This window comes from Micromys minutus, assembly GCF_963924665.1.
Source record: "Micromys minutus genome assembly, chromosome: 2".
NCBI lineage: Eukaryota > Metazoa > Chordata > Mammalia > Rodentia > Muridae > Micromys > Micromys minutus.
The window spans coordinates 92970801-92985709 of NC_137971.1; the positions used below are offsets into that span (position 1 = coordinate 92970801).

The following is a 14909-nucleotide window of genomic DNA, read 5'->3' on the forward strand; positions in this document are numbered from 1 at the left end:
AGAGACTGTTTACATCTCAAGTTGGCTGAGATAGGCCAAGAGGAACGAGCCCCGGGAAAACTGGGTTCCCTGACGCCAAAATTGCTAAGACTGATTCTCAGAACACCCTATGTGAAAACCACACAAGCTGGGGTTTCCTCGGGACTAGAGGCAGGAAACCGGCAGAGCTCAGGTGAGATCACCCAGGACATTGTTATCCCCGTCTCTGGACCCCTTCATATGAGCAATGGTCACCTTTACCATTTTGGCTTAAGAAACAGAGGAAGGGGGGACTTGAAAATGTCACTGGGCTATGGGAATGAATGCTCATTTGTTGTGCCAGTGGCCGGTCCTGCCATTCCACAGGTGTTACTTCACCCACGCAGTCCCTCAAGGCATTTGTCAGTCACAATTTAAAATGAAACTATGACTCAGAAAGTAGCTCTGTGGTGTACTCTGTGCCTTTGTGTGATACCTGTTGAAGATGTCTGTCTGTCTGTCTGTCTGACTGACTGTATAGCCTTAGCTGTCCTGGAACTCTGAAAGTAGACCAAGCTAGCCTCCAACTCACCGATCTGTCTACTTAAGATGTCCTTATTTTTTATTTATTTTTTATCTTATGTACATGAATTTGTTTTTTGCCTGCAAGTGTATATTGTGTGTGTGTGTGGTACCTTCAGAGTTCAGAAAACTGCATCAGAAACCCTGGAACTGGAGTTCCAGGAGAATAGGAGAACCTGGGTCCTCTGCAAGGGCAGCAACTACTCTAACTGCTGAGCGCTCCAGCACTCTCCAGCCTCAGGCCTATTTTTTTCTAGGAATATCAGAATAGGGTCTTGGCTGCTGCCCTCTCCACTTCACCGTTGGAATGTAAAGTTATGCCGGGCAGCAAGAAGACCATCAATGAATATGCACTGAGGGGGGGGCTAAGGTGAGATGACTCAGATGGTAAAGTGCTTGTGAAAGCATAAAGAGTTGAGTTCAAATCTCTCTAGCACCCAGGTACACATAGCACAATGGACCTACAATCCCAGTCCTGGGGAGTAGGAGGCAGGAGGATCCCCTGGACTTGCTAGCCATCCAGTCTAGCCCAACTGAAGGTGGAAAGTGAGTGGGGAGGACACCTGACTTTAACTTCTGGCCTACACACACACACACACACACACACACACACACTGACTTGAAGGGATGAATACAAGATGGTATGTGGCTACTCAAAGGCCCTTAGATACTTCACCACCAGCCAGGATTTGAATTCTAATAACCCTATTCTATCATGTATATTCTACCCCACCCCACCCCACCCCAAAAAAACTTTCAGAGGTGGAGACTGGCATTCAAGGTCAGCCGAAGCTCATCAGGCGTGGGAGCCTAACCACAAGAAACAAACAACAAAAACAAACAACTTCCTTATGTCCTCTTCTTTCTAAATATCCAGGTTCTGTGGGTACCTCAGTTGTCTGTAAGCATATGAGACATGCCACTTGCACGAACTCAACTGATTAGAAAAGCTCATGAAAGACTAGGAAAAAGACTACGGCATGAACATTCTTTAGTTTAGATTCTCCTCCTCCAAGAAGCCCTTCCAGATGGCTCCACCTTTCTGCCTATACCCCTCTTCTGGCCTTATTGACCCTTCTCACATCTGTGACAACAAAGTGGCTCCAAATCACCTGGATGCTGATGACTCTACACATATTAGTAATTTATTGAAGCAATTTCATTCCACAGATGTTTACTGAACGCAAGTGCATGCTCAGACCTGTCTGTGCCAGGACTAGTGGGTGGACAGAGGTGAATCAGACACAACCTCAAAGGACTTAACAGTTGGTAGAGGAGACAGACATTAGACACAGATACAATTTACTAGAACTCAAAACAGGATGACCTAAGTGGTATTAAGGAACTATGAGCAATGTACTAGATGCATAAACCTCAATTACTTAATTATTATCCTCAAGAGCGCATCGAAGAAGGTCAAAGCTGAAGGGTATCATCTGCCCCAACTCCCTGTTTTCCTGTGGAGGAAGCTGAGATTCAGAAATGGGTAAGGACATCACGTAAAACCTTTTTAGTCCGACTGGCTGAGTCCAGACTTCAAGGTCTTCTGAAACTTAGTCCTGGGAATTTATCTCCTCCTTTGGAAGCTTCAGATGCAATAGTACTATATTCCACCAAACAGATATCCGAAAAGCTCTCCCTCCTGGACAAAGGTGAGGTAAACCCAAGACACTCAGAGGCAGAGTGTGAGCCCAGGCTGTCAACTCAATCTTTCTATTTACCCAATGTACTTTCTACCCTGTTCCTACCATGATGCCCCTCGATTGACTCTCAAATAAACATGCTGTTGCATGAGGTGCTGGGGTACAGGCCTAAACACAAGATAAGCAAGCATTCTATCACTGAGCTATAGACTAATTTTTTAATTTTTTTTTTCAGAATTTGTTTGTTTGAGATCGGTTTTCTTTGTGCAGCCTTGGCTGTCTTGAAATGTAGATCATGCTGGCCTTTTTAAAAATTAAGGTATAGTCTCATTTGGCCCAGAATGGCCTTGAACTTCTGAACCTCCTGCCTCTACTTCTGGAATGCTGAGATTACAAAAGTGCTACCACACCTGGCTTAAAACGTATTTTTAATTTCGATGAAGCCACTTGATTGTGACCCTGCTATTTTTGGGACTCACAAACCTCTCTCCATTAAACACCAAGCACTAGTTCTGCCCTCCCAAATTTCCCTTAGTCCCTCCCATTCTCCTCTCTTCACAGGGAGGAATTTGCCTCAGGACCAAAGAAGTAAAAGGTGTACAAGCTGCCTGAGCGTTGAAAACGGGCTTCTGAAGGATCTGAGAAAAAGCATTTGGTCAGCCACTGACCCAGCCTGAGTTTGATTGTCTTAACTTGACTTTCTGCACAGTAGCACAGCACGGACACCTATCTTCACATCCTCTGCGTGAGTTGATGTTACAAAAAAAGAAAAACTGATACTTGGAAACATTAAACTATTTCTCAGACCTGATCCCCTTTATTTGGAGGTCCTCTGGAAGACCGGGTGGTCTACCTCGTGCTGTTTCCACAGCACCTTGCTCAGCACGTGGTAGAGCACCCGGGAAGTTGTTGAAAGAACTAAGAATGTGGATTCTCCGGTAAAACTCGGCGCCCAAGGCCTGGGTTAGAAGCACCAGAGGGCGCCCACGAGGCCGTCCACTCGCCTGTCTCCGCGGCCCAAGCCGGACCTCAGGCCTGGGTGCGGTCCTACCGCTCCAAGCAGCCGCGCGCCAGGGCGACATCAGGGAACAAGAAGAGCCCCACGTCTTCCCACGCCCCGCCCCCTCCCCAGAGCCCCGCGGAGCCGCGAGGTGCGGAACCACGACACGACATCCTGTTTTGGGGGCCCGCGCGGCTCCGCCTGCATCTCTGCTGATCACGTCTTTTCCCGGGGTGCTGACGGCAGCTTGCCCTCCCCCCACCCGTCTCCCCACCCTCCCCAGGGGTCTGGGACCTTCCCACAGCTGAATCACCGCCACCCGACTCTCTCCCAAGGCTCAGGGCAGGGGTGGGGACTGCCCCAGCCTGACCCATTCCGGCTAATCCTTTAGCCCAGCCACCGCTACCTCTAGACTCCCGGGCTGAGCGGAAGGCATTTCTCAGCCTTCCCGCGGAGGTTGCGGGGCGGGGAGTGAGACTAACTAGGAAGAGAGCAAACGCCCAGCGCCCAGCTTAGGGCCCCTGCTAGGCTGGGATGCCAAGGGAAAGTGGGGAGATCTGACCTTGTGAGCCAGACTCAAGGGGTCTCGGGGCGAAAAGTGGCGGGAAGCAGGGGGTGCGGAACTGTGCGGAGGGCAAAGCTAGCAGAAGACCCCCGGCTGCAGGGTGGGGGAGGCTGCGGACTTCCTGGTCCGCCCCGCCCCGGCCGGCCCGCCCCCGCGCCCCGCCCCGCCCCGGCCCCGCCGGCCCGGCCCCCACCCCCCCACTTCCTCCGGCCTCCAGCTCTCACTTCCTTCTTGAGCCCAGAGCCGCCGCCGCCGCCCCCAGCTCCCCCGCCGCGGGGAGGGCACCAGGTGAGGCCGGGGTCGGGCCCGGTGGGCAGCGGGCCTGGGAGGAGGACTTCAGCCGGTCCCGACTGGGTAGCCGCGGAGCCGGGAAGTTTGCAGGAGGGAGGCCGAGGGCGGGAGGTTTTCCTTCACTGCAAGTTGGGCGGGCGCGGCAGGCCGGGCGGGGACAGCGGCCACCGCGAACCGATCGCTGGTAGCTGGGTCGACGGTGGGATCCGAGGGACAGAGTGGGCTCCTGCAGTCCTCGAGGGACCCCAGAGACCCGAACCGTGAGAAGCTCGGAAGATGGGAAAGCGCTGAGCTGTGGGGCTGGGACTCTGCGGTGGGGTGCCCTTAGAAGTTGTGGGGGCAGTTCAGTAGTGTGTGAAAGGAAAAGGGCCTCCAGGCTGCAGAAGGCGCGCTCTCTGCTCCGCAGTTGTGACATTTGTGGGACGGGGGGTGGGGGCGGGGGGTGTCTGGGGCCTCTAAAGTCTGAGACTGCAGAGTAAGGTCTCACCCGGGAAGGTCAGAGCCAGTCCATAGCTACACTGTTGCTGCTGAGGACACGGTTGGGGAATCCCCATTCCCTCTCCGTGTTTTCCTGAGCCAACCTCTTTATCCCTGTCCCATGCAACAGTAGGTATTTAGTGAGCACGTCTGTCGTGTCGATCTGACTCGATCTGGCCTTGCCTTTTTTCTTTTTATGAGGATAAACCTAGGAAGCGGCCTCTATACCGATACTCGCTGACAACTTAAGGACTTTGAGAGGCAGCTGGAGTTCTGGAATGATTGAGGGTTCTTAAGACTTCTCCCTCACCTGAATTCCACATACTGGCTTCCTCCACTCTCCTTAGTGTCGACCACATTCTCCTCCTCCCATCTCTTTTCCCCCAGCCACATAGATGCGCACAGGCCCTGATCTCACATTTACCCGGCCCTGTTGTTTCCCCCGCTCAGTTCTCTGCTCTCTCCCCCTTTCCATCTCTCCCCATCTTGTTTCTCTCCTCCCTGCCGCCCTCCGTCTGCCTCCTGTATTCTAGTTTGGTGTCAGAAGCTGCTTTAGACTTGCCGACTTTGAGAGCCGTTTTCAAGCCTCTTTAGCTTAGTAGAGATGCTGCCTGCAGCCTCCCGGTGATGATTAAAGGGCTGGAAACATGTGAACGCGCGCATGAACATGCAGGTTCTGGTGTGTCAACATCTTTATCTCTTAGAGACAAAATAACTGCCCTCAGCCTTGAGAAGGCCCAGAGCAGAAGCCGGCAGAATGAAGGGAACCTGCGGTGGGTGACTGTGGTTAAGTAAGGGGAAGCAGTCTGTAGCAGCCGGGGTTGGGAGCCAAGAATACGACTAGTGAGAAAGTCCATGGGAAATCAGACTACCCCGATTCCTCTCTGTCTCCTAGCACTTACTGGTTGCAACCGGTGGGGAAAATGAGTTGGGTCATTTGATCTTCTAGGAAAAGGAAGGGACAAAGGCAAGATTCTGGAGAGAAAACTGCAGCAAGTCTAACATAAGTCTCTACTGGTTTTTTAAAAACTTTTTTTCAGGAGAGGGATGTGAGACAAGGATGTTTGTCCTTTGTAACCCTGCTGCTTGGTAGGGACTGCAGATGTTGGGTGTCTACATTTTCTGGTGTGTGTCAGAGCCTTGACTGGGAGTTGTGCAGACACTCCTGTCTTTAAGCATCCTTGATGTTCTCTTCTTACGTAGCTCTCTCTTCCCGCTCTCTGAGGGGTTTCTCCAAAGTCTAAGGTAGTCTGTTCTGGCCACATACGTGATTGGCTCCATTCTGGAGCTCCTGCCTCAGCTTTTGGGTTACGTGCTCAGATTCAGCGTCCGCCTCCTCGGCTCTTCTTATCAATGTCTGTCCGTGAGAATAAAGAGAATCGGAGGAGAGCAAATGTCACATTTGGGGGATCATCGAGCACAGCTAAATTTAAGAGCTAGGCTCCTTCCTTCTCCTATCCTCTTACCACCTCACAGTTGTCCCTCTCCCATCAATTGTTCCTTCCTCTGGGCCTGCCCTTCTCCACCTGTCTTTCCTACTCTCATTTCTGGGAGATACAGAGGTTTGGCCCCAGGGAGGAAATCCAAGGGATCTGTATTAAACCCCAGCTCGGGAAAGGATGTGCACAGGGCACATTTTCTCCACATCACCGCTCAATAAAAATCCTCAGGAGCCCAGGTTCTTAGCGTGACAAACTAGTACTTAATTTAGTATTCGGTAAGCTAAGCGACTTGCAGGGCTCTGAGGGCGGAGACAGTGGTGGCGTTTTCTCTTAGACAAGGTCTGGCCCCATTGGAAATTTGAGCTAATTGCAAGAAGAGTGTGACCAGGATGGGAGGGACCTAAATGGGAAAATGCCGTGGGTGGGTGGGTGGGTGGGGGTGCCTAGGAAGCTGCTGTGGATGGTTGGGGTAATATGAGAAGTGGAAGGGGAACGATGCTACACGTTCTGCTTAGCGATCTGGGCTATGGGGAGATACTAAGGCAGATAGTAATAGCTATTGAGGGGTTATGAGCAGGAAGATAGGAGAGGCTGTGGAGATACTGATGACAGTAGCTGGAGAACAGGGAATAGTCTGAAAACCCTCTTCCCTTCATGTACAGTGTCGATCCATTAAAGGTGAGGTTTGTAGGGGTCCGTGAGAAGACCTCCAAAGGGAAACCAAAGACAAAGCCTGGGCCACCTCCCCAGATCAGACTGGTTTTCCTGTCCAGGGTCCAGCTTCCTCTTTTGTCCTCATCTCACATGGGGGGAGGGCACGTCCCTAGGAGCTAAAGACCAAAGGAAGAGCTTCTCAGCTAGGACAAGACTAGGGTAGCTGGCTGTCCAGTAGTAGCACACTGTTAATGCTAAACCATGAGCGGGACAAGATGCACCCGGGCTGGGAGGCTGGATAACTTCAAAGCAAAAGGATGCAGACAGATTCCTGCTTGACTCCTTTGGTCCATTTCTTTATTTATTTGTGTGTGTGTGTGTATGTGTATGTGTGTGTTTTGCCTACATGTACCACATCCATGCCTGGTGCCCACGGAGGTGTCAGATCCCCCGGAATTGGAACTCTGTGGACCTGTGAGCCACTCTGTCAATGCTGGGAATGGAATCCAGGTCCTCTGCAAGAACAAGTGCTCTTAATCCCACTGAACCATCCCTCTAGCCCTCTGGAAACAAACCATGCTAGGGCCATCTTAAAGTCAAAGATCAGGATAAAGGTCTTCCCAGTCTCTGCTTTGTGAGACAAACATGAGGCCAGAGGTTAGGAGATCTGTCCTTAACCTAAATTTGCAACTAAGTCTTTGTATCCCTCTGGTTAACTTAGTATCTCTTGGCTCTATTTCAGCATTAAGTTGCAAGCCAGGTCTGGTGGTATACACCTTTAATCCCAGTGCTTGGGAGGCAGAAGCCCACCTAGTCTACATATCAAGTTTTGGGCCAGCAAAGGTGACATATAGGAAGACTCTGTCTCTCTGTCTCAAAAAAAAAAAGGGGGGGGGCTTACATTTTCAGTGTCTTCCTGTCTCACCAGCCTTGATCTGCCCTGGTTAGAACTGTTGCTCTCTACTCAAAGTACAAAGATCACTGTAGGTGGACAGATAAAAAGATCAGCAATGCTGGGATGTTGTCTCGGGACTCCCGGATGGGCTGTATACCTTGCCCTCTGCCCCAGCAGTGTGCCCACTGACAGTGGAAAATAGATGTAGCGTTTCCTCCCTGATGTTTTTTTTCCCTGGTGGAAACCCCCTCAGACCTTGAGTGGCACACTTAGAGGACTGGGAAGGCCCTGGGTTTCTCTGTTTTTAAGTTGGGGGCCAGGATTGCAAGGTTGGCGCTCCCAGCCTTGCGAAGTCGGTAAAGCAAAGGAAGTGTGGCACTTCATAGGCCCAGAGATTGCTGAGCTGCTGCTAGAAGGGGAGAAATAAACCAGTGTGTGAGCCTTCCTCTGTGTGGCTGGGTGGGGGAGGGGCGGCTTGGCTCCCCAAGCTGGAGCTGTCCTGTCTCTGGGGCTCACCCTTTGTGGAACACCCTGGGTGTTGGGATGAGCATGGGACAGACTTAGTGAAGCTGTCTCAACCCTCTGTGTTCTCAGCTCCAGTTGCCTGGTTTCTTCCTTCTCTGCAAGCAATCCCTAGAAAGTAGCATCAAGTCTCTCCTTCCCTATCTACTATAGTCCAAAATCCTATGTGTTGGAGCCCAGAGGAAGAGTCTTTCAGTGTGAGGGTTTTTTGTTTTTTCCTTTTTAAGACAGGGTTTCTCTGTGTGACCCTGGCTGTCCTGGAACTCACTCTGTAGACCAGGCTGGCCTCGAACTCAAGAGTTTTGAGTGCAGTGCCTCTGTCTCCTGAGTGCTGAGATTAAAGGCATATGCCCATATCACCAGGCTCAGGACGTTTCTTTTTTTAAGACTGAGAACTAGGTTCTCTTGGGCTCTTCCCTGCTGCTGCTGAGAAGGGGTAGAAAGAGCCTCAGCCCTTGGCCTGGTCCCAGTCCCACACTGACCTCATGTCTCCCCCAGCTTCCTCCTCCTAGCCCAGCTGCAGCCCCAGTGTGAGCCTCCTTGTTTTACCTACAAACAAACAAACAAACAAACTTGCAGTGCCCTATTCCTGGCCCGGTTGTCTTTGGCCAAAGGTCTTCAGCTATTCCAGTCTGATCCTTGGCCTGTCTTGTACTTTTTCTTCCCATTTTCTTCAGCCCCTCTGAATTACCACTGCTTGACTTCTTACTCTTGTAGCTGAGGACAGATCAGTCTAGTGTGTGTGTGTGTGTGTGTGTGTGTGTGTGTGTGTGTGTGTGTGTTACCCTAACTTTCTGTTTCTCTGAGTGAGGAAGAAGTTGGCTACCTTTGTCCAGTGTCTCTGGGCATAGAGGCTTTCCTTGTTCCCAGTCTCAATGTCAGGATTGATTTGGGGGGGGGGTCACTCTGCAACTTTGTTCAGCCCTGTGCTGGGCTTCTCTGCACATAAACAGGCTTCCCTCCCCACAGATCCTCACAGAACAGTCACTACTGGGAAAGGTGGGAACAGAACTGAGGCAAGAATCTGAAGGGTGCACAGCAGTCATAGGAGCCGAGCTTTTGTGTGCACAGAGGGACAGATCAAGCTCATTGTTGCTTTGTTTTTTACTGACAGCCACATGTGCTGTACTCAGCTAGGGAGTCGGAAACCAGGCAGGACTTTTCCCTCTAAGCTTTCCCAGTCTAAGAACGAGATAAGATTCTGACCAGCTTCCACATGAAATAGATAGGGACTAGACTTTGGATTAGGGAAGTCTCTTGTGACTTGGATTGAGACACACACACACACACACACACACACACAAACACACCTTGGGTCTTTCAAGGCAGGGTTTCTCTGTGTAGCCCTGGCTGTCCTGCGACTTACCTTGTAGACTTGACTGCCTTCAAACTCGGATATCTGCCTGCCACCACCACCTATGGTTGTACAGAAACATTCTTGGAGTAGTCCACCACCAGGCTTGGCCCTGTTTAGTATTGCTTGTGTTTTGGGGTAGGTGGGGTAGATACCTATACAGGTCACTTTGCAGAGGTAAGGGGCTGGGTTGTGCATTCTCAGTTGGGAGGGTTGCAAAATACAAAAAGCCTTCATTGGGCAGGCTGTAGGATTACACTTACCCATCTTTTAAGAGTCTGTGCTTCCCCTCCCCCACTCCCAGTTGGGACACTTCCCCTGCTCTAACTGCCACAGAGATCAGGCAATCAGGCAAACATCAGTACTTCCTTTTCCTCCACTTCTGGACCAGCCTGGGACACGCCCCAATGCCGGGGCCCACTAGATGCAAGCTGAACTTCAAGGACCAGACTCATCCTGATAGATTCCACCCTCCAGCCCACACTATACTATATTCCCACACTAACCCCTCTAGAGCCATTTCAAGCTAATTAGCAAGATTTTGGGAAGTTAGCATTATTCTCCACTAAAACTCAGCATTGTAATATCGTTGGTTGAGGCAGGCTTGAGAGGGATTCATCCTCCTCTTCAGAAGTGCTGTCCCAGCAAATCAGAAGGCAGTGGCTGTGTGTGTAAAATCTGAGAGACAAGAATGAGTAGGAAGTTTGGTGCTGCCCACCTTCAATCCCAGCGCTTGGGAGACAGAGGCAAGTGGATCTCTGAGTTCAACACCATCCTGGTCTGCTAATCGAGTTCCAGGCTAGCTAGGGCTATACGGTGAAGCTGTCTTGGAAAAGGAGGAGGAAGAAGAAGAGGAGGACTGAGACTTGCTGCACAAACACCATTGTAGACTTTTGGAGCAAGGAGCTAGGAACTCACACTAAGCACCTGTATCTTGCACATTCTGTATATTAATGTACTTAACCTGTATAGCAACCCTTCGAGAGAGTACTGTTGTAGCCACATTTGAGAGAGAAAGAAATTGAAGATTACAGGGGCAATCCATCCTAAGTCGAGGTCTGTATGATTCTAAAACCCCTCACATTATGATAATCTTGGAATGACCAAGTAGGAGTCTAGACATGATCTCAATGAGTTAAATTGGGTATCAAAACCTAGAACAAGTTGTCATTGGCTAACGTATAGGTTTTCAAATAGAATTTATTTGTGAAACCAAGGCTTGGGTATTTTGGGGGATTATTATATTTATTACTAGGGAGTAGAACTCTGGAAATTGAAACTGTCCTTTTGCATATGCTAGGCAAGGGTAATACCACTGAGCCACATTCTCAGCAGGTTTTTTCCGCCTGCAGCACTGACAATCTTTTCCTATTTGGCATAAGTTAGACTCTCTAGTGTAGAGTTTAAGTACTTAAAGGAAGCTTATCTGACCCACTTCAGCCAAAGAATTTCTGAGAAAAGAAATGCCATACAGCTGGAAATGGAGCGTCATGGTAGAGCACTTGTCTAGCCTGTCTGGAGCTCTAAGTTCAATCCCCAGTGATGCTAAGAACGAGAGAGAGAGAGAGAGAGAGAGAGAGAGAGAGAGAGAGAGAGATAATAAAATAAAGGGGGAAGAAACTAGTTTGAACTGGGAGTTAATAGGGAGAAAGTAGATACTTTTCACACATGAGCATACATGTTTATTGACCCAATAGTTCCCAAAGTATATTTCACTCCCATTCTGTATCCCCATGAAGCCAGGAAGGCAAGTGTTATGACTATTGCTGTAGAGATGAAGAAACTGAGGCTGAGGTAAAGGAAATGACTAATTTGTTCAAGGCTCCACAGTTATCTGGGAGCCATCTGATACAATGAAAAAAACTTGGGACTTCGGATCACGGAGCTAAGTTTGTGTCCTGGCTCCCATACTCTGAATAGCTGTGTGACGTTAGATTACTTTTAACAGTTCTGAGTTTGGCCCCTTTGCAGAATAGAAGTCCTACCAGTAGGTTGTTAGGAGGATCAAGTGGCATGCTACCATGCCATCTGTAAAGACGTGTACGGCAGGAGGTGTTTTATCGAGGATCAAGACCAGCAGGTGAGCTCAATAGGTCAGATTCAGGCGTCTGGTGCTCTGGGTCATATGCCGCACCTTGTTTTGGACAGTAACTTATGCATAATCATTTTCCCGTGTCATGCCCCTTCTCCCTTGCCAACCCCGGAAGCTACTCTCCCTCCCCACTCCTTAGAGAGCTGACTTACTGATTGCTGGTTGATAACCACCTCCTTAGAGAGCTGTTGTACTTTCAGTCTCTTGGGCCTGTGACTGCTGGCCAAAATTCCCTCCTTGCCTTCCAGTCCGTTCAGCCTATTGCTGGACTTGAGGGGTCTCAGTCTTACTGCCACTTCATCCCCTCCTGAATGGACCCGAAGATTTCAGGCCCGGGAATTCCGCTGTGAAAGCCAGCGCCCAAAGAATGTGTGGTTTATTAGTGAATAAGACTTATGACCCTTGTTAGGATACAAGAAAATAGCTATGATTCTGAAGTTTTCCTATGTGCGTATATTTTTTATACTTGGCTGATAGTCACCCCGTTCCCCACTTTTCACCCCTTCTCTCTACACATTGCCCTTCCTCTTCCCAAGTAGTTTCCCCTTCTGCTTTTATGCCTCTTGATCTGTCTCCCTCCCTCCTTCCACCTCCACACACTTAAAATATATTTAAATTTATATTTCACATATGAAGTACGAATATGAGTATGTTTTCCTTGTAGGTCCAAGTCTTGTTTTGAGACAGGTTTTTATTATGTATCTCTGGCGAGTTTGAGAACTCACTTAGGTAGATCAGATTGGTCTCAAACTTGCATAATCCTGCCTCTGCTGCCTGAATGCTGGGATTACTGATAAACTTGCCACATCCAGCTTTGTTTGACTTCATCCCCTAGTGCCTCTGTTGTAGACTTTTTAAGATTTAATTTTTAATTATGTGTATTCATGTTTGTCTGCCTGTTTTTGTATACAAGTGCCAATGCCGGAGGCATAGGCTTCACAGGAGCTGGGGTGAGAGGCAGCTGGGAGCTGCCCAGAGTGCGTGGGTGCTGGGACTTGAACTCAGGTCTTCTGCAAAGCAGTACCTGCTCTTAACCACTGAGCCATCTCTCCAACCCTGTCAAAGACTTTCTACCTTCATTTCCTGAAAAGAGAAACTGAGGCCCAGACAGATTAGTGCCTGGTGCTTGGCTGCGGTAGAATTTAGGTTTGCAGTCTTGTAGTCTGAGGCGCTCTACTGTCCTGGGGGGGGGGCCATTATGTACATCTGCTACCCACTCTGAGGGACGACTGTCCATCCTGAGGATGAACTCTCACTCAGTGGATGGAAATCCTGTTAGTGGGAACGTGAGAAGTAACCTCATCCAGCAGTGCCATTCCCTCCCTGATGGTCCTAGAAGCCGCAGTCAGAGAGAAACACTGCTAGGGTTTGGGTCTATTGACGCTCCACAGCACCAGAGTTCCTTCTCTGCTTCCCAACAAGGGGCTGCCTTGGTGCTATGATGCATATTGACCTTGATTTTTGAGGCTCTGGAGCAAACGCTGAGAGACTGGACTAGTAAGAGGCATTCATAAGTGGGTAGTTGATGATCTAGCAGATCCCAGTATTAAGGAAGAACAAGAGTTCACCAGGTACTATCCTCGGTGTTTTAAAAGGAGTAACTGATAAGTACGGTGCTGTTTCCATTTTGCAGGTAAAAATACTGAGGTTTAAAGAAGTAGTTTGTCCAGTGTCATTGCTAGAAACGGGGGATTTGACCTTAGGCTGGTACCGGAGCTCATAATGCTGCAGCTTTGCAACATCTTACTCAGTGCCTCTCCTTGTTTCCTTTTTTTATTTGGGTGGGAACAAGTTTTTTCTGTGTAACAGCCTGGCTGTCCGCCTCTGCCTCCCAAGTGCCGGGATTAAAGGTGCGCGCCTCAACTGCTCAGCATCTCTCCTTGTTTCTGATGCTTGTCTTGACGGGATTGGGGATGATGTCATTAGATCTGACGTCATTAGGGATGGCGTCAGGAGAACTGAACAAAGTAGTGGTTTTTCCTCTGCATCTTTTCTTCTCAACAGGTACAGGTCTCCTAAATCAAGAATGTCCCTCTCATTTCTCCACAGGTCACTACTTCCAGTGGGGTCCAGAAGAGGGAGGAGGCACTGCCTCCAAGGTAGTAACTTAAAAACACAATGCAGAGCATCAAGTGTGTGGTGGTGGGCGATGGGGCCGTAGGCAAGACGTGCCTTCTCATCTGCTATACAACTAACGCCTTCCCCAAGGAATACATCCCCACTGTGTTCGACAATTACAGCGCTCAGAGTGCGGTTGATGGGCGCACCGTGAACCTAAACCTGTGGGACACTGCGGGCCAGGAGGAATACGACCGCCTCCGCACCCTTTCCTACCCTCAGACCAACGTCTTCGTCATCTGTTTCTCCATTGCCAGTCCACCCTCCTATGAGAACGTGAGACACAAATGGCACCCGGAGGTGTGTCACCACTGCCCTGACGTCCCTATCCTCCTGGTGGGCACCAAGAAGGACCTGAGAGCCCAGCCTGATACCCTACGGCGCCTCAAGGAGCAGGGTCAAGCGCCCATCACACCACAGCAGGGCCAGGCGCTGGCCAAGCAGATCCATGCAGTGCGCTACCTCGAGTGCTCAGCACTGCAACAAGATGGCGTCAAGGAGGTGTTTGCTGAGGCTGTCCGGGCGGTGCTCAACCCAACGCCGATAAAGCGTGGGCGGTCCTGCATCCTCTTGTGACCCTGGCACTCAGCTTGGAGGCTGTCCCTTGTCCCCCCACCAATTGTGCCTTGGCGCCTTGTCTGCCCCCAGCTGTGCCTTAAGGACTAATTCTGGCACCCCTTGCCTGGGAACTCCCTGAATGCCTTTTATTCCATAAGGAGGTACACAGGGAAGGGGCTTTGGGCCCCACCCCACTTTGCTTGGGAATACCAAGTATTCCATGAGTTCACCTAAGCCAGGCTGACCTTTCTAAGAGGCCAACCCAGTGCTCTCCTCCATTTCCCGCTACTGACCAGTTCATCCAGCTTTCCAGAGTTGCTGCCTGATGCCTCCTCTCAAGACAGGGGCTCTAACCTCTCTCTGCCTTAGCTCTTGGAGTAGGATCTCCAAGATGTTCTTCCCTCCCACAAGGGAGGAGCCACAGAATCCTAAGAAAAATGTGCCCTAACCTGCCCCATGTGCCCAGGACTTATGCGCCTGCTGACTGACTCAGGCCCCGTGCTCCTGGGGGCCTTTCCTACCCCCATCAGCATCAATAAAACCTCCTGTCTCCAGTGGCCCCGGCTCCTCCCTATGTGCTGGGCATTAGGGGTGGGCATGAGCTAGGGCTCCCCAGAGACTGGGAACCTTTTGTTTCCTCTAAGAGGGGATGAAAGACAGTAGGCTCCATTGTGGTTCCCTCCCATCACCCTTAATTTCCCTAACAAAGCTCTGGGACACAGCCACAGATGCCACAGTGGATGCAAAACTTGAGGGAA

At 50.1% G+C, this 14909-nt stretch overlaps 1 protein-coding gene across 1 annotated transcript; it reads left to right on the top strand.

The window, feature by feature from the left end:
• Nucleotides 1–3961: 3961 nt before the first annotated feature.
• On the top strand, nt 3962–14691 carry RHOG (ras homolog family member G). The gene is made up of 2 exons (XM_080911153.1): nt 3962–4036; nt 13525–14691. Exon 2 carries the CDS (start codon nt 13594–13596, stop codon nt 14167–14169), a length of 576 nt encoding a protein of 191 aa, XP_080767279.1. The 5' UTR covers nt 3962–4036; nt 13525–13593; the 3' UTR covers nt 14170–14691.
• Nucleotides 14692–14909: the final 218 nt, after the last annotated feature.